This window comes from Porites lutea, chromosome 5 (assembly GCF_958299795.1).
Source record: "Porites lutea chromosome 5, jaPorLute2.1, whole genome shotgun sequence".
In the NCBI taxonomy this organism is placed as follows: domain Eukaryota; kingdom Metazoa; phylum Cnidaria; class Anthozoa; order Scleractinia; family Poritidae; genus Porites; species Porites lutea.
Genome location: NC_133205.1, coordinates 29,728,049 through 29,748,029, shown reverse-complemented (window position 1 = coordinate 29,748,029; position 19,981 = coordinate 29,728,049). Strand labels below are relative to the sequence as shown.

At 37.3% G+C, this 19,981-nt stretch overlaps 2 protein-coding genes across 2 annotated transcripts; one reads left to right on the top strand and one right to left on the bottom strand.

Annotated features, from left to right (window-relative positions):
* Positions 1–128: 128 nt before the first annotated feature.
* LOC140938205 (uncharacterized) lies at positions 129–12,841 on the top strand. Its single transcript, XM_073387722.1, has 5 exons — positions 129–184; positions 7,647–8,166; positions 11,122–11,458; positions 11,984–12,179; positions 12,697–12,841. The coding sequence occupies exons 2-5, from the start codon at positions 7,660–7,662 to the stop codon at positions 12,839–12,841; spliced, it is 1,185 nt and encodes a 394-aa protein (XP_073243823.1). The 5' UTR covers positions 129–184; positions 7,647–7,659.
* Positions 12,842–14,875: 2,034 nt separating this feature from the next.
* Positions 14,876–19,726, bottom strand: LOC140937321 (uncharacterized). Its single transcript, XM_073386866.1, has 2 exons — positions 16,698–19,726; positions 14,876–16,106 (listed from the first exon to the last, which is right to left on the bottom strand). Exons 1-2 carry the CDS (start codon positions 19,629–19,631, stop codon positions 15,756–15,758), a joined length of 3,285 nt encoding a protein of 1,094 aa, XP_073242967.1. The 5' UTR covers positions 19,632–19,726; the 3' UTR covers positions 14,876–15,755.
* Positions 19,727–19,981: the final 255 nt, after the last annotated feature.

Sequence of the window (19,981 nt, the reverse complement as noted above, 5' to 3'; positions counted from 1 at the left end):
CTCTGGTCCCCATTGTGCCCCCTCCGTACTGTGCTCCCTTTTTACTGCGTAAAGTATAGTCTCCACATGTACAGGAGGAGGAGCGTTGCGTGACGACACTAAAAACGGCTGTGTAGCAGACTATGTAAAGTATAGACCATTGGGAAGCATATAACCCTCTTGCTTCTGATTCAAACACATTAAGGTAAGTTCAGACAATATATCTCTGCAAGTAGTAATTTATCTAACCGACCTAACCATGAAGATTACAATATAGTTTAGCCAATTTAGCAATTTCAGCTCTTGGCAAGGGCTCAGCCGGATCAATTCAATTGAATTTCAATTCAATTCAATTCTTTATTTCACACTATATAAGATATTTACACAAGTGTACGTAGGTAGGAAAATAAAGTAGCTGATAAATAATAATTAACTAAAAGACGTTAAATTCATTTGTGTACAGTGTTCAAAGCTTGTTGGACACCGTCATGTTCAGATAATCGGCAGCAGTATTAAAAGAGAGGAAATAAAATCTCAGGGGAAATTTTCAATAGACAGTTCCTTAATTGACCTTTTCTTTTGATAAGTGTACTCCCTTTTTAAAATCTTCCGCATTTGTCATTCACTAGGTGTATTTTGAGCTTTCGATCATTAACTCAGGTAGGAGTAACATCAGAACAGTACACCTGGTCAATGAACCGATATTAATGAATTAATAAACGGCTTTCCACTGCAGTGATCAAGCAATTTAAGTGTCAGTATCTTCATCGAACAAACTCCATCATTTGAGCAAGGTTTCTCAGTTTGATTTTCAATATTTGGACTTCTATAAACTTTAATTTTACACTATCCCAAAGCAAGAAACAAGGTTCTTTAATGGTCAAATGTAGTCTTCTGAACAAAGAAGTAAGTATAGACTGGCATGCAGTATGTTTTGTTTACCCATTCCAGACCATGTGATGTTGCTCCAGGTAACTGTAATTCTTTCAAACGTGGCTTCCACATGCTAATGTGTGCATAACTAATGAAAAGGCAAAAAGCCAAATTCTTTTGAGAACATCACAGACCATCACATGGTCTGAATTTGAAAAATAAAACCTACATGTACAGGTTTAAAAGGTCTAATTTCTGTTTGTCGAGTGTTAATCAAGCAAAGTCAATCAAGAGATAATGGTGGCAATTATCATCCCATTTTGCTCATGTAGCCTGTTCCAGACACTCAGTTTGTAGTAAGGATAAGGAAAAAGAAGAGTAAGCAAGGAAAAAAATAAAGAGAAGGAAAAAGAGATGGGAAGAGAGGACCACATTCTCCCTCTTCATTCTTCACTCTTTTTCTTGTCTACCTCTTGCTTTTCTTTGTGTTTGTCATATAAACCTTTCTATTTAATTCATTCAAAATATTTCTCCATTTCTGATTGGCTAAAATCACACGCATAATTCATCATAACCAGCTACTCAGTTGACCAAATTTGGAAGAATTTTGCCATATTGAACTGATGACGTCAAAAGTGCAGCAAAGTTAATGCAGATTATTGAACCGTTAACCGAGAAAACCTGAAGGCAAGTTTAAGTTGTTTTTGAAGTTAGTAATGGCGAAATTTGTAATGGCAGAACATTTTACTAGTTTCACAGCAAACTATTGCCTAAAACCATGGCAAGAACAGCAAGAAGACAACTCGTCGCATGACATCTGCTATTTGAATTATATTTGCATCAAGGCCTGCAAAATTCGAACAGCTAATATTGCACCAGTGCTTTCTCCTCTGCTGAATACACCAGCTATTTTGATAAATGATATCTTAATTCCAATTCTTGACGCTTTTTCAAAGCACATCTATCGGTCTTTTCAGGCAAAAAAACAAACCACACCTACCTCTAAAGAGAAGCTATCCGCAAAGTATCATTTAGCTATTGACTGGAAAAGAGTTTACTTATTATTTTTTCACACAACATATAGAAACAAAACTTAGGGAATTTCAGTTCAAAATATTAAACCGTATCATATTTACAAATGAGAAACTCTTTCATTTTGATATGGCTGAATCAGAAAAATGTGCTTTCTGCCAAACTGAGGTCGAATCCATCGAGCATTTACTTTTTTCCTGCAAAATATCCTCTGTTTTGTCCTGGCTAAGAGACAACAATATTATTGTTGAGAATTTAAAAGAAGAGGATATAATCTTCGGTAAATTTGATGTTGGAGATGATTTCCTTCTTGTTAATCACATTTTATTGCTTGGGAAGTACTATATTTATTCACAAAAATGTCAAAAGGGTATGCTCTCCCTTATAAAGAGGTTCATTGCTAAGACTAGGCATGTTTACAACATTGCCAGGAAAAGAGGCACATTAAATAAACATCTTAGTAAGTGGGAAAAGTTAATCAATATAATGTGATCTCATTAACAATTACATATTGTACATAAATATTAAGATAAGTACTTTTAGATGTTGTCTGCCGTAATAGTTTTTCTTTTTTTGTTTTGTTTTGTTTGTTTGCTTGTTTTTCCTTTTTACTTTAAGTGTACTCTGTAAAATGAAAACTTCAAATAAAAATTAATAAATTACAATAAAAATCAAGACCTGCAAAAGCCCTAATCTCCTAAACTTCCCAGTGAAGATGCACTATCGATATGAGCTTAACATCAACTGAGGAAAGCCTGTTTTCGCTTGTTTTTAAACTTGGAATTTAATTGAATGAATAATAAAGCCATATTATTATTGAATGAGGCTGAGTAGGATATGAAGAATTCTGCACATCAAGGAGGGTGTTATCCACCAAGGCCAAAGGCTGAGGTGGATAAAGACCCTCTGAGAAATATGCAGGCCTAGCCTCCCTGAGGTGTTATTATGCAAGACTCTTAAAATTCTCATATATAGGATATTACACGGTGGCGCAAAGATATGAATTTTAGTTTCGAGTGGCAAAACAATATTTTACAAACGAGCGCAGCGAGTGAGTAAAACATTGTTTTTGCCACGAGAAAATAAAATTCATATCTTCAAGCCGCCGTGTAATGTTCTTTTTATTATATAGACAAAAAGACATCGATAAAATGATAGAGGGAAATGACCGAAATTACGTCATCGATAAACTCACGCGTGAGATTATGGTAACTAAACCACTCGTGTCTTGGATGTAGTTTTTATGAATTTTACGAGTGGTATATTTTCCAGTAAAACACTCGTGTCTATATGATAAAAATTAATAATCATGGCACAATAGTATGAGTAATAAATTATTGAGTAATTATTGTAAGTGGAATCTGGATTAATAGTGGTAATACGACTGAGAGGAGTCCTATTTCAGTCTGTAATCATACAACTGACAGGCTGAAATGATCAACAAAATCCAAAGACCGCAAGGCAGGCCTCCAATTTGTTTAATGAAGAGTATGATTACAGAGGGAAATGAACAACACGAGGTTCTGTTATCAATTAATGGTAATTATTATAACAAAATGTGTGATATTTGAAGCTTTTTTAAAAATTTAAATGCATGCAAGGTATATTGAGAGTTTTTTACTAGAAGTGAAAAAATGTTCACTTATAAGAAAGTGCACATGCACAATGGTGCATACTGTCCAATTACTTAGGCATGGCATGTACTGTCCTACGTAATTAAGAGTCTTTTTAGTGTTATTTAGCCATAATTTTTAGGGTTGTTGTTAAGTTGGCCAATTATTTTAATGTTTCCTGTTTCCGGAGAAAATAGTGTTGAGTGTGTGAATGGGTTTTTCATGAAAAAAATCGCATCTGTACAAATTAAGAATTTGTTCATGCTTAGCGTGCGTATATTGAGTTATGGATGCACGCGGGAAGTTTGGAGAGCACGAAAGATGCGTAAGGGTTGCACGAGGCGATAGCCGAGTGCAACTCTAGCTTCTTGAGTGCTCTCCAAACTTCCCAAGTGCATCCATAACTCGATATACGCACAGCTAAAAGCATGAGCAAATTCTTTTATAACATAGCCCACAATAGTGCTTGCTTTTTGATTAACTGCAAAATTCTCGTAACGCGCGACACAATAACAAACGGTTCTATTGGCTGATTACGAACACGCCACAATCGTCTAGTTTGAATGAAGATATTCTTTCTGTAAAAGTGAGAAAGAAAATTTGCTTCTTTATTCGTTAACGATCAATGGAAACTAAGCAGAAACAAAGGTAAAAGAGTCTTAAAGTTCACCTAAAGTTAAAACTAACATGTTCATAAGAAGTCGTGGAGTATGGTTTGGATTTGCTGAAAAGATGTTTACGTTTTGCTCGGCGAAATCCAGAAAACATGTCAGCGAAGACGACTGTCATCCTTCTTTAAACTTATATTCATTTACGAACATTGGCTGGTCATTACAGCTTCTTGAGAAGACCTGGCAGCAGTTGTTTTTGTGAGTAATAAATTTATGTCTTCTTGTGTAATTTGTGTTGTTATTGCGATATAAATTTTCCTGCTTCAGTCGGATTGTCCAGAGATAACAAAGTGCGCAACAAATTTAAAAACAACAATAAAAACGGAAATTTTGCCTTTAAGTGTTGTTGATGACCAGTTGGTGTCTGTTCTGTTCCCAGTGAATGTCTTTCGGCCAAAATTTGCTGCAGCTGGTCTTCGACAAATTTGCGAACAGCGCGCAACTTGCGACTTTTTTTTAATTCGGCTTTATTTTTGCTGCTTGTTGGATCAGGACCTAAAAGGTCAATGTCGATAGAAAAATTGGGCAGTACTTCGCTGGTTTCTTCCATATTTTAAAGAGAAGGAAAAGTGCACTACAGCTTGAAAGACGACAACTTTGCAGCCAGGTAAGAAAAATGCTCACGTCATCTTATTTACGCACGGGCGTGCGTAAATTTAAGAATTTGTTCATGCTTAGCGTGCGTATATCGAGTTATGGATGCACGCGGGAAGTTTGGAGAGCACGAAAGATGCGTAAGGGTTGCACGAGGCGATAGCCGAGTGCAACTCTAGCTTCTTGAGTGCTCTCCAAACTTCCCAAGTGCATCCATAACTCGATATACGCACAGCTAAAAGCATGAGCAAATTCTTTTATAACATAGCTGACAAAAATGCTTGCTTTTTGATGAACTACAAAATTCTCGTAACACGCTACACAATAACAAACGGTTCTATTGGCTAATTACGAACACACCACAATCATCTAGTTTGAATGAAAATATTCTTTCTGTAGCTTTTCTGTAAAACTGAGAAAGAAAATTTGCTTCTTTATTCGTTAACGATCAATGGAAACTAAGCAGAAACAAAGGTAAAAGAGTCTTAAAGTTCACCTAAAGTTAAAATACTAACATGTTCGTAAGAAGTCGTGGAGTATGCTTTGGATTTGCTGAAAAGATGTTTACGTTTTGGTCGGCGAAATCCAGAAAACATGTTTTTAGCGAAGACGACTGTCATCCTTCTTTAAACTCATATTCACTTACAAACATTGGCTGGTCATTGCGGCTTCTTGAGAAGACCTAGCAGCAGTTGTTTTTGTGAGTAATAAATTTATGTCTTCTTGTGTAATTTGTGTTGTTATTGCGAGAGAAATCTTCCTGCTTCAGTCGGATTGTCCGGAGATAACAAAAGTGCATAACAAATTTAAAAGCAACAATAAAAACAGAAATTTAACCTCTTAATGTTGTTGATGACCAGTTGGTATCTGTTCTGTTCCCAGTGAATGTCTTTCGGCCAAAATTTGCTGCAGCTGGTCTTCCGAAAAATTTGCGAAACGCGCAACATGCGAGTTTTTTTAATTCGGCTCTATTTTTGTTGCTTGTTGGATCAGGACCTAAAAGGTCAATGCCGATAGAAAAATTGGGCAGTTCCTCGCTGGTTTCTTCCATATTTTAAAGAGAAGGAAAACTGCACTGCAGCTTAAAAGACGACAACTCTGCAGCCAGGTAAAAAAAAAATGCTTACGTCATCTTATTTACGCACGGGCGTGCGTAAATAAAGATTTTGTTCATAGCGGCTCAATAGGACTTATATAGGGCAAGCACGCGTGCTATGTTATAAATATATCTTTCACATGGGAAATTAACGACAAATATAAAGTCGAAAATTTTCGATATCTCCTTGGTAATCTTCAGCAGTCTTCAGACATCTTCAGTAATCTTTGGAAATCTTTGCCAGTTTTTGGGAATCTTCGGTAGTCTTTGGAAATCTTCTGATATAATCGGGAATTGTCGGAGAATTGCCGAAAACTCCTTGATTTACTAAAAACCAAATAATGTTGGCCTTAAATTTGGAGCTGTTCTTGTTTTTGTTTTGTTCTGGAAAAAAAATTACTGTCAGAGTGAATTTTTTACTGTCAGTATTAAAATGCCCAAAATTTAACTGTTTCATGTTAGAGAGCCAAAACATAAAGTGTTTAGTGTTATCGAGGTACCCTAATTCAGACCCTCCTACATGTTAATTACACATTACACTATAACACAAGAAAAATTGAAGGTATATATATATATATATATATAAATAGGAGGCAAATAAGGAATTCAATATTCAATATCACGTGGAAAATACTCGCCAAAGCAAAATCTTACACCAACCTCACAAAACGTTGCAATCTATGTACAACAGAGAAGTTCTTTTTAATCTGTAGGCCTCACATGGCAACACTGAACAAGCGCAACGAACTTGTCTCTACATGCAGACATCGACGCAAGTTCATCCTAAGGTACAATTGAACATGTGAAAGCCAGAGATTGTAGCGCGAGCTTTTGTGTGACTTAGGTTTCGTATAAGAGTTGTAGGCGATTGAGAGCAAGCGCGCGCTTTTCATTCTAAAATTTCTTAAAAATTTAAATTTCAAACGTTATATGTAACCGTTTTTATCACGCGATTACTTTTCTTGATGTAGACCCTGACGCTTCAGTGTTATAATGGAGTTTAACTGAAGAGTGGGTCACCTTTTCGGTGGCCTACGAAACAGGCTTGTATTGAACACCCATGTACTCAGGATTTGAGTAGTTCACCTACTGGTCTATATAAATAAATATATATATATATATATATATATATATATATATATATACCAGTAGGTGAACTACTCAAATCCTGAGTGCATGGGTGTTTAATACAAGCCTGTAAGAGTCTCTTATTATTACACTGTCAGGTCAGATGATGTAAAAGTACTCAAATCGCGCTGAAACTTCGTAAAAGCAAAGACAACGACTCTAGGTAACAATATTTACACTTAATTGAGAACTTTTATCGCTTTTACTTCATTTATTTCATCTAAGTTTCAAACGCTATTTTTCCCGTACAAACTCTCATATAACGCTTGGGCCACCTGTGGTTGCGCGAGGGCAAACATTTGGTACCAGGGATTGTTGACTGGGAGCTGATAGAGAACAGCCTTGGAGTTTTCGACATCAGTTGAACTAATTGCCACCTGTTCCATGCATAAAAAAGTCAAGCTTAAAGATGGCACAGCCAGGTTCTGGTTAATATGATGACAGATGTGCTTAATATCTAGTTTTTGACCTTGTAAAATTGATATAAACATAGCTTTCTCAATCAGAGTTAACCCAGCAAAACTCCTACAAAGTCCAACAAAGAATGTATATTAAGTTCTCGCGGTAGAAGTTTGTAATAAAATTATCATTGAATGCACAGGGTTTTATGCTTCTGATGTGCAAGTGATAATAATGATTGATTTTTGTCTTTTGTTGTAGGAATTACCAAGTTATGTATGTTTTATGTTCACCAGCCATGTGTCCTCTAAATGTAAAAGGAGTTATTATCTTCCTTTTCCTTCATGCCATCATCAGTTTTGGTGAACAGAATCTCAATTCCAATGCTGACATCATCAATACCTGTGTCGATACAACATGGTGCAGTCACAGCTATGGACAAGTGTACAAGAGTTTGGCAAAGGCTGAAAACAATTTCAATATCTCACATGCCCTGTACCCTGGAAGGTCAAAGCCGGCTTCAGTCCGTGTACTTGTTAGTGTGTTTGGGTCCCATAAAACAAGCACTTCTAAACCAGCTTTGTACACATGGAGTATGTCTTGTCTATTTGTCTCTGTTCCTGCTCCTGTTCTTGAATTTTTATCTCTTGGTTCCATTCTTGTCACTCCTCGGACTCAGGAACTCATCGTACATATTCCCCAGTTTTGTTGCAATGTTTCAGAAAGAAGTGAAGGGAGAAAAAAGATCATTGATGAAATGCTTACCAGGACATTAGCTGAAGTAAGTAGCTTCTTTATAGTACAATATAAATCACTGTTGAGAGTTTTCCCCTGAAAAGGGCTTTTCTGAGTGACTGAAATTTAATCTGATGGTACTAATTAATAATAATAATAACTAGCAATAGTTGACACTACAGCTGCTCCCGCTCTGTTTATTGCCGGTCAATAGCATTCTTGCTCGTTGTGTAGCCCTTTGAAATATACCGATTCATAAGGAAGATTTTCACACATATTCCATACAATAGGTGAGATAAATACAGGAAACGCAAGGTCCCATGCACAGTTTCAGGTCGATTTACACAGCTTTGATCAAAACATTCTCAGTTTCGAGTCGGAATAGTTTATTCTAAACCACAAGAAAAGATTTAATTAGAAGTTGAATTTTTCGCTATTTCTTGTTCACTTTTTACATTCAGTTCATTTTATTTGCCGGAAAGTAAGCCTTAGAAATTAAAAGGACGTTTGATCAATTCACACTCGCGCACTTTACGTCTCATTTTAAACTTTATAGCGGAAGGACGTCTGTGAGCAGGGAATAAGTCAGCACAGAATTTGATTGTCGGCGAATTTCTGTAATCGTCCATCGTTCTGCTAGTGAGAAGCTAGCCGTTGTTCACTCGTCTTGCTTGTTTGGGGCTGAGTCTTATTCCGGTCAAAGAGAGAGAAAGTCAGTGTCTGGCAAGGTTTCCAATGAAAGATTTGTGAACTCGTGTCTGGCAAACTCTCCAAGTGTTTATCTATACACATCTTCAAATGGCAGGTTTCTTAAGCCTAATAAGCTCCAAAATCACGGTAACGAAGGAAGAGGAAAGGAGAAAAAAAGAGCGAGGAGAAGGAAAGGACGAGAAGAAAAAAAACAATGGTCGCACTCTTAGTTTTTGTAATAGCTACTTTGAAGATAGCTTTTGGCCGAAGAAAACTGTTGGACGCAAAAGGTCCATTTGGTGATAACGTTTTCAAAAATCCAACTAGAGGTTCCTACAAAATGAGCAGTATTGATGCCAAATGGCCTTTGCCACTTCGAAATGGCACACTTTGAAAGACTGGCAGAATTCTGCGAACCTTTCAAAATGTGCCAACAGTTTTTTTCGGCCAAAAGCTATCTCCAAGTAGCTATTATAAAAACTAAGAGTGTAACCATTGCTTTTTTCTCTTGTCCTCCTTTCCTTCTCCCCGCTCTTTCTTTTTCTCCTTTCCTCTTTCTTCTTTACTATGATTTTGGAGCTTCTCGGGCTCAAGAAACCTGCCTTTTGACTCCTTTTCACTCAAATGACTGCAATTTTCGTTAGGTTTGTTTTCACAAAATCAGTTAGAAATACATACTGCAAAACACATACATGTATTGTTTTTGCTGCTTCTACGTAGTATTTCCATTTATTGGCCTTTAACCGCGAAGAAACTAACTCGCTAAGAGCTAACCTCGTTTTTAAATCAGTTGATCATAAATGCACAGCTTCGTTACAAAGCAAATGTTTTTTCTTTCTTTTTGGTAAAAGGTAATTATTACAAAGTGCTTTTACTATTAAAAATATGTCAAAAATAATATTAATAATAACATTTATTATTTGGTATTGCGCAAATTAACATATATCAAATGATCAAATGCGCATTACAAACTATTAAAGCTAACTAAAAACAATATATATATATATATTAATTATCGAATTAAACATGAATATATCTGTAAATGACACCTAATTTAATTATTTAGTACTTAACCTATTACTTACAATAATTATAACTAAAAGAAATGTTATATGTTTTATTAAAAATTGATAAAAAAGAGAGTAAAAATTAATATACATCTATGTATAGTTAAAAATTGGATGCAAGTTTAAAATAATAAGTCTTTAGCTGTTTCTTAAAAGTATAATAGTTGTCCCGTTTTCTAATGTCCTTCGGTAAAATGTTCCAGATTCTACGGGCGGCTACTTTGAAGGTCCTGTCTCCAAGAGTCTTCTTTGATCGTGCACTATAATCCTCGAGTAACATCTCCGCGTCCGATCTAAGATTATATCCAGTGGTACTCTTAACTTTTATTAGATCCTTAAGGTATTCGGGTGCGTTGCCATAGATACACGTATATATATATACACATTATTATTCATTCAAAATATTTCCCCAATTCTGATTGGCTAAAAGCACACGCATAATTCACCATAACCACTTACTGATGACCAAATTTGGAAGAATTTTGTGTTTAACGAGGAAATGACGTCAAAAATGCAGCCTTCTACAGGTTAATGCACCGTTAACCCAGAAGACCTGGGAACGAGGTTGAGTTGTTTTCGTTGGGAAAACTAAAGTGGCGGACATTTCACTCGTTTCAAGAGTAAGAACTACAGATGGAACTAGGCGAAATAATGGCTTAAAACATAGCAAAAACAGCAAGAAGACAACTCGGAGGGCGACATCTGCTATTAGGAGAATATTTGCGGAGCTGGACAAACCTAAACGTACACTATCGAAGATAAACTTAACATCGATGCAGGTAAGCATGTTTTAGCTATTTTTTTAAACTAGGAATTATTTTGAAGGAATAATAAAGCAATTAATGAATCCGACTTTCGTAGGATATGAAGAATTAAGCAGATCTCGGAGGGTGTTATCCATCTCGGCCTTCGGCCTCTGTGGATAACACCCTCCTCGATCTGCTAAATTCTTCATATCCTACTCAGCCTCATTCATTAATTGCTATATAATGACAGCTAGTGCTACAGTTACATTGAAGACAGGACATTTCGTGCCTGCACCCCCTTCCCCTATTTTGATTAAATACAAGGCTGAGATATTAATTTGGAATAACTACCCTCAACTATCCTCATACATACTCTATTCCTTCCTCTCCCCATTCCTCATTTGGCACTACTGGGCATCCGCTTCTAAAGGTTTACTTATTCTTCTAACCTGTCGATTGTGTTGCGAGATATATTAGTTTTTTCTGCTCTATATATAGTTGCAAGATCTGGCGATCAGTCCCGGGATTCAAGATCCAACGTTGAACACAGCTGAGTGTGTCATACAGGGACACCAACCAAGCATAGATGCTACAGGAGTTAGCTATTACATCAGAGCAATTCTTTATTGTTCTCTCTTCTCTGTTTTATTAATTGGTCCAATACTAGGCTTCTTTTCTTTGGCTTTTTTCGGAAACGATCCAAAGAAAAAAGATAAATTTAAACGCTGTGCAAAGAGACAACGGTATAGAGCACCAGAACAGGATAGAGTACCAGAACAGGATAGAGCACAAGAACAGGATAGAGCACAAGTACAAGGACCAACTAGCATATTATGTAAATATGATTGCTGCTGCTGCTGTAATGAGAGGTTTTTTGAATGTTATACAATAGAGGATCCATTTATGCGTCCTGCAAAATACATATGTCATCTGCTTGTGATGACAGAGATCTCAGTCACAATTTATATTAGCGATGCCTTGTGGGATCACGAGGAAATTTATATTCCCATTGTATTAATAATTTGTGAAGGGGTTGCTGTTTGCTTAGTGCAGTGCTTTCCAAAGCGTTGCTGCGCTTTTTGCGGAGACAGCAGGAAAACGTCTTTTTATAGAAGAGCTATCTTTATGACGAGTGCAAACATAATTACTTATCACGTGATCTGGTTGATAGTTGGCATAATGATCAATCCGACTTGGGGTCTAACTGTTTTAGCAGTGGCCTGCTTTGTTATCGTTACCTTGTTCTGCACGATTCATTTGATTTGCAGCGCAAGTCAAAAAAGTTTTTGTCGTAGTTTTTGCGTCAGTATCGCTAGCTTCCTTGGGCTCTGTCTTGTTGTTTCTCTAACGGTCTTAGCAGGGCAGTCATTTTATGGAAAAGAAACGACAGGTGAAATATTGAAAACGGCACTTTTATATGTTGTTGGAGGACTGACAGGGTTATTGGGTAAAGGGTTTCTAGGTTCTTCTTCTGACCAAAGTCCTCCTCCTTCTCAAGATCGTGCCACCCAAACAGAGAGTGAAATAGAGCTTGAAGTTGTGAACGAGGAGGCAAAGTAATTAACAGCCCCAGGGCCGTAGTTAGAAAGAGACCTTGTCTTGATTTTAACCCGAAAATGAAAAAAAAAAACACTTTAATTGGAAAAGCAATCCCCAGTTGAACGAGATTGATTTTTCTGGAGAAATATCTTCTTTAAAAAATGCTAAAGATAGCGTCTCTGGTTGAGCTGAGAATTGGTCAAAATGTGAACTGTCAAGTGCCGAGAAATTCAGGTGCATCAGAGTATGCCAGGCAGCACTGCTTGGTTGCACTCTTTTTTTATACAGTATAAGAAAGTTGTTTTTCCGTCTCAGGCTGAATATTCTTATTTTTCTGCCAAATTTAGGCTGAAAATATTCTTGTGTTATTTTTTAAAAAAGAAAGAATTTCTCATGGTACTCTTTGCGGTTTTGTTCATTTTTTTTGGTGGTGAATTTACGATAAAAATGTATTACAAGTACCGTTCATCGAACGGTCATTAGCACTGAACATTTGGCTATCGCTCGTACAGGGTCTTCGAATTTGTTTGCTAGTTTTGACAACAAGGACCGTGCTACCCAAACAGACAATGAAATAGAGCTTAGAGATATGAAAAAGGTAGCCTCCGAGGCAGATGGGGAAGGAACGGGTGATGCTGTGAAAGAGGAGGAAAGGGGGTTATTACAGTGCCGCAGTTAGAAAGAAGCATCGTTTAGATTTTAACCCAAAATTTACGTTTCATTGTGATGATCCCCAATTGAACGAGATTGATGTTTCTGGAGAAAAATCTTTAGAAAATGCTAAAAACAGCGTTTTAGAACTTTCATATTTCAATTTTTTTGAAGGCACGCTCCCAGATACCTCTTGCAGCAGGGCGGATAAAGGTAGGGCGATGAAACGAGCGCGTCCGAGCAAAAAGGTGTGATGCAGTGGACTGGGGTCAAATTCTGAGTTGCCGATCAAAATGGCGGCAAGTACGGAATATGATATTGATTTTGAAGAATTGGAGAGGTTATTCATTGATGATACGACAGACGAGCAGTTCAGTTTTGACGAGATTGAGGCAATTTCTGAGCCGTCACTAAGTGGTAAGGATAGTTTTCTGTCGACAAATGTCAGTGTTTCGTCGCTTAAGCTAGTTTTAGATAGGTTGGCAGATAGTCAGACCAATTTTGTGGAACAAGAGCGGGCAATTGCCTCGGTCCTTAGCAAAGTTGACGAGGTTAAATTTGTTGAGTTTGTAGCATCAGTGGCTGGTTTGTTTGAGCAGTGTTTTGGCCTTCGATCTTCGAAACAAAATAAGCATCTGCGTGCAATTGAACTTGAAAGGAATTTTACAGAACGTCGCAGCAAAACAAATCCAGCTAGTAAAGCGTGGGAAGATATCCTATTGCATGCTGGTGTCGCAAAACGTGTTGCTTCTGACGATGTATACCAACATATACTCCAGCATTTCTGGTCTACTACTGGATCTGTTTTCAAGCAAGGAAACACATCGCGACCAGCTGCCCAGGAAGCTGTTGATGATATTATGGAGATTGACGCGGTCAAGGATCACGCGGGTTGGGCAGTAAAGCGGGCCCGGGATATTATTAAGAGCAGTACGGAAGATAAGTTACGAATAAAAAAATCAAGTGGTGATGATACCTGGTGCGAAGTTGACAAGTCAGTGGCTTTGGAGTTATTATCAAAGCTCGGAAAGGACGAGAAACAACAAGATGGGCGTTTCAGATTTATACCAAGACAAGAAGTTGGAGAATTTTTTTTGTCATTGCATGTTGTTGTGGACAATTTGCTATGTAAGAGCCAATTTGTTGTTGAGAAAGAGAAAGTGGTAACAAACTGTTTGCAACACTTGTCTAGAGACCAGCAATTAAGAAAAGATTGGGTTACGCTAATCGGTGAAGGGTTTTCAAAACCAGTAGCAGTATTTGTTTTGCAGAAGGTTTGCATAATGTTCGTGAAGTCCAAACAGCAGGTAGCTAGGGATAAATTTGCTTTAAAACCACAAAAAGGAAGCGTGGCGTTAAGGGAAGAACTTAGAGGCAAGATTGGCAAGAGCAGTGGTGTGAGAGGGCAGCAAAATAAAAATGTGGTATCACCTCTTTCTAAAAGTCCGCCTGAAATTGTTTTGAAACTGCGCAGGAATTTCGAGTCCCCCGAAATTGTTACCAACTGTTTGAAAGAAATCTGTAACCAACCTGGCAAAAAAGACATCCTCATACATTTGTCAGGGAAGGAACTGAGTAGATTGTTGTCAGCCCTTGGAAAACCCGCACTGGATGGCAAGAAAAAAACGCGGCAAGTGGATGTTCTTCTGGCGGGAAATGAAGAATTTATTATCAAGTACCCTGAAAAGGTAGACAGGTAGAGCAATAGACAGATAGACAGGCTGACTGTCTGTAAATAGTTACATTGCAGATAGCTTAGATAGTCATACAGATACATGTAGATAAGACAGGTAAATGGTCAGGTAATAGTCAAAGTTATCAATTCAACTTATATTTCTCTCTCACCTCTATGTCACAATCTTTCTTTAAAATGGTACTGAGACTTCTTAAATATTCAATATTTTATTTTTTTTCTCCAACACAGCTCAAGACCAACAAAGCAGCTGAGAGTTCAAGTAACTGAAGCCAAAGATTATTTTTTAACTTGATACCAGTATAACAAAGGGTCAGCTTTCCCACCTATCTAGCCTGTTCTAGGCTCTCAGATAATGGGGAAGACGCGAAAGAAAAAGGTACACAAAAAGTTGGCAGGGCAGGAAAAAGGAAAAAGAAAGGGAGAGAAGTACGCTGGCCCTTCTCTCCCCAGTTTACTCCCGTTTTATTTTCGTTTTTGCACTTTCTCAATTCAGCGGACCCGACTGTCTCAGAGCCTGGAATAGGCTACCACCTATCCAGTTCCCAGCTCTAACATAGTACTGTGCAGAGATGGTGAAAACTGATGTGAAATATGCCTTGGGGGTATTTTTGATTGGTTGATTGGAGTGAGGTGCTTATGTCCCCTTTCTCACATCACATGCATCCTATTGTCCGTCACGAATTCCCTACAAGTACTATCAGAGAGCTTGGCACAGGGTAGATCCCACTAGCAAAAGAAGCATATTTAATCAACCTTTTTTATAAACATGTACATTTCCCCCAATTTTTAGGTCTTGTGATATCACTTTCCATAACTCCATTCATTGTTCATTCAAATCGTTATCTTGCTCATTTCTTTATGGATCAGTATGCCTTACATCTATTTATAATATTATAAAGATTCATTGAGTATACTCCCTTGAGGGAACATTGCGTGGCCAACCCTGGGAAACATAGTAAACTAATTATTATTCATAAATGAAAGCAAAGTGTCAATTCAGCAAGAGCTCAAGGAAAGCTGGATCAATGTTAACTTTTTCCTCTGAGTTCAATATCTTGTATAAAACTTTTGCTCTAAGATGCAATAATAGTAAACTCAAGTTTTCTCTTGAAATTACATGTTCTTGTGAGAACCTCTGCAAAAAAAACAGTGTAACACCTTTTTAGGATATATTTTTTGCAACATTCAAATTTAACACTGTAATAAAAAATTTTGCATTTGATTTTAATATTATTATTTAAATCTATTAAAGATCAACAGTCCAAGTTACGTCTATGTTAGTGTGGCCATCCGATCTCCTTGGGAGATGCTGGTTTGATTCTGCAAGATGCACACATTCCTCCACTTCATAGACATTTGTCTGCTTGTTCTTAATAAGCTTCGAAGATCTATAAGCAACAATGCCATTTACATTGTAGCCATAGGTAAAGGCTGTCATGTTTCTTGTACCCCCACACATTTGTCGTTGTGATGAAAAAAAAGATTCAACAATATCTTGATTTAGTCTCTTTGGAATTATGTACAAACTTCCATACTCAGCTTTGAACTCATCAGTGTTAATGTAGGCAACAAGCTCTTTAAGGCCATCTATGGATACCTGAAGGTATGTATGAATATGAAGTGACCATTAGTTTTTGGAACTTGTTACAACCATTTTGTAATCACTGGTGATACTTACAATTTGATTGGTCCTCTCCAGTGTGATTTATTCACTAATAAAGCTATTCTATTTTCATTACATGAACAGCTAGTGAAATACCAGGTGAGCTTTGATGCAATTTAAACATGATATCTTGACACCTAAAAACAACACATCATTTTGAAATGTGAAAATGTCACCATTTCTATGGTTACATAAATAAATCATACCATTTTCTCCACGTGAAAATATTTTCGTGAAATGGTTTGGTATTTAAATGGTGTTTATAATTATTATAGATAGAATAAAGGCTGCAAAGAGACACCACAGTTCTCTTTTCACATTGAATTTTAATATTATTTTCACCCGTTTGCACAAATACATTTTTGTACTTTTCAACACTCAAAGAGTAATTTTGTATCCCTGCACGGCCATGTGACATCCTCTATTCATTTTTTTTGTAAGCATGCAAGTAAAATTTCGCACATGCAACAATCTTTAGGCTCTACTTTTGTAGGTTAATTAGTTAGTGGGTAATGTTAGTCTTACCTCAAGATCAAACATTGTTTGCCAAGTAATAAAATGGTCTGAAACATCTGCTCTTCTCTGAAATATCTGGCTCAGTTGTTGTTTCCAGGTTTTAAAATAATTCAGTACTTGATTTAATTTTGCAATTCGGGGATCTGTTATTGATTGAAGAGGCATGCTGTCATTGAATACATCCCAGAGTGTGGCACACATACATATGAATTCTTGTGTTTCGTATGTTTCATTGTTCTCATGTGCAGCCATATCTCGCTGAACTTTCCTTGATAAGGTCTGCACAGCAAGCTTAACCCTCATCTTACTTAAATTATCCAGATGAACATGTGCACTTCTTAAATCGGTAGCATATAATCTTCTTCTTCTGTCCCTCTGATACACGGAGTAAATATGCTCCCATAATATGTATTTGCCATTTCTTTGCAAAACCCGGGTAAAGCGGGGATTCTGAATTTTAAAACCACTACTGTAAATATTGTTTCTTAGTTTTTTCAGAAGATGTGGAGGATCAGAGATAAAAAATAATGGTTTTTTTGAAAAGGGGTTATAGCACTTGCTCTTAGAAGGATTAGTTCCATTCATGTTCATGAATGCCCTGTTCTCTGGGGCTCCATCGCAACATGCAAGCATTATGGTGAATTGGAAACCATGTAACATACTCACTCCCTGCCAAAAAATTCTGTTTAGTTTTTGGGAACTAACCCCTCTTGTTAGAAAAAATGCACATGGAAATTCAAACTTTCCGAACAGGCTCTTGAAGTAAAACTGAAGAACATGTGTTGCCAGTTTATTTTGAGGGTTACAATCAGTTTCCTTTAGTTGACCAACTAAAGGTAGGTCAGTTTCATCATCATCCAAATCAACAAATCCTACCAGTTCAAATGTTGATGGATCAAAGACAAGACCCTCTTTAATTTTCACTTCATCAAACAAGAGGCCTCCAAGCTGGCCTCTCTTTCCAATTTTTGTTTTGTCAAATTTCTCCTTCATTTCCCACAATGTTGAAGTCTGCCACCCAGAGCGAGGTGATGAAAAGTTCTTGTAGTCAGAAAGTAAGCGACCACTTGGAAGCTTTAAAAAGCCTGAGTCTCTTAGATCTTCATATGCTGCATGAGATTTTGAATACATTCTCAGACACCACTTTATAATGAGGGGGTGCCATCTCATTTGCCGTTTTGGAACAGTCAAAGCCTTAGCCTGATCACATAACAACACACCAAAAAATTGATCACTTGAATAGCCTGTATGATCCCTCAAGTGTGTCTCCAGAAGAGCTTTCTTTCCAAACGTTTTATAGCATTTGTCCCAATGACATTTATAGATCCGGTTAATTGGTGCAATATTTTCATCTACCTGTTCTATATGAGCTCTCACGTGAAGGTATAGTTGGTCTGCTTCAACCCAACCTTTTGCATCATCCTTTGGTTCTGAGCATTCCTTCCATTTACACTTTGAAATCTGTTTGCCCCTTCTGCTTTTTAAAGCTTCATTTAGTTTTTCAAACATCGCCCTTAAGTTACAATCAGTATCTCCCCCTACCTCCACCATTTTTTCTCTGCACTTTTCAAGTTGTTTGATTTTTTCCTGTAGACTCCTCATCTCAATCGTTCTCTCTCGAAGCAACTGGAGCACCTCTTCTTTACTAAGATAGTCAAAACGTGTGAATTTGGAGTTTTCATTATTTTGAGATTGATGACTATGTGAATTAAGCCTTGACTTTAGAGTTCTTAAGTAGTGCTTACTGTGTTCACAAGCTGCACATATGTCACTTGAGTGTAAAGCCTCGTCATAGGGGATGAAAACAAGACAGCTTGTTGACCGTATGATTTTTTTATGATGCTGAGATGGACTGGTTTCAACAAAGGCAGCAGGTTCCCCATTTCGGGTGTAATAAACAGGCTCAAACATTCCCTTTGGTACTATCGTCTGAAACTGTTCAAATGGGCAACCTGAGCATACTCTCAGGGACTGAATGGTGACTAAAAGCTTAACTAAATCTTGAATTGAATTTACTTGCGGTGAAACATCTGCCCAATCTAAGTTGACTTTTTTTTCCATTCCCTCGTGGCGAATTGTCCAAACTTTGTTGGAGTCAATTATAATTTCAATTTGGGAGTAGCCAATGGATTTCCCACCAAAATAAAACAAATGACTTGTATTTTTTTCCTCATTAAAACACTGCTTCCAGTTTGGAAATTGGGACAGATCGAAATTTTCAACAAATCTTGTCTCGAAGACAGTATCTTCTTCTGTGTCACTATTCATACCTTCTTCAGCTGGACGGTTCCCTTTCCTTGAACATTCTTGTGCTAAATGTTTACGTAACTCAGTCACTGAATCCATGATAGCGTCACGCGAGGAGATTAAAGCTTGAAGAGTCGATGAATTGGTTGTGACGATCCTCTCAATTTCCTCTCGATAATACCTCCACCTCAATATGCCATTGACTTTTCCCAAGTCTCTCGTTAAGTTATTGTTGGCACGATACAGATAATTAGCGATCGCAGTGCTGCTAAAGTGCACATGAAAGACATTCTCAATTGTAGTTGAGATGTTGAGGTATTTTTCGTGATACCTAGCTCTAAAGCTGTTACCTGGAAAAGCGACGACTAATAGGGAGTATAATAGCAATTCACTCTCACATAGTTCAATACCGGTACTAAATTCCAGATACGAAGAAAATGTTTCTACTCGGGTACCTTTTGGTGACTCTGCTTGGGAATGTCGCCTGGTCGAGTCGACTTCGGTCACGGCTTGTAACGTGTTTTCTCCATTAGATTCTGCTGTCACTGAATTATGGCTTGAAATGTTTTTTTGTTTGTGTTCTTCTGTGTTGTTTGAGCTGTTACGCTGCGAGGCGAATGCCGCAAATTTTTTTGCGGGAGGTTTCGTCGGCGTTGACAAGCATCTCTTTAAAATGGTTTCTCTGGCTTCTTCCATGACCGGCTTCCGTACTAATTTATATATTTCCCTTCTGTTACTCGCTATTATCGATGTTCTTCCAAAAGAAACTAAAAACTGTCTACAACGCGAAGCAAAACCTCAACCATGGCAAAAGTATTGAAAGACAGCAGATGGCGTTTCATAGCTACATGACGTGTATTTTATAAATGCGTGCAACTCGTGCAGGGTTAATTATGCTTAATTAAAATCAACATCACGCTTCCCTTTATTTTCACTAAACATCTCATACGTCTTTCTGTTTCTCCGGAACTTCAAAATTAGTTTCCCCTCTGTTTTTACTGTTTACTTTGTTTTGTTCTCGAGAGAAAAGTAGAGAAAAAACCTTA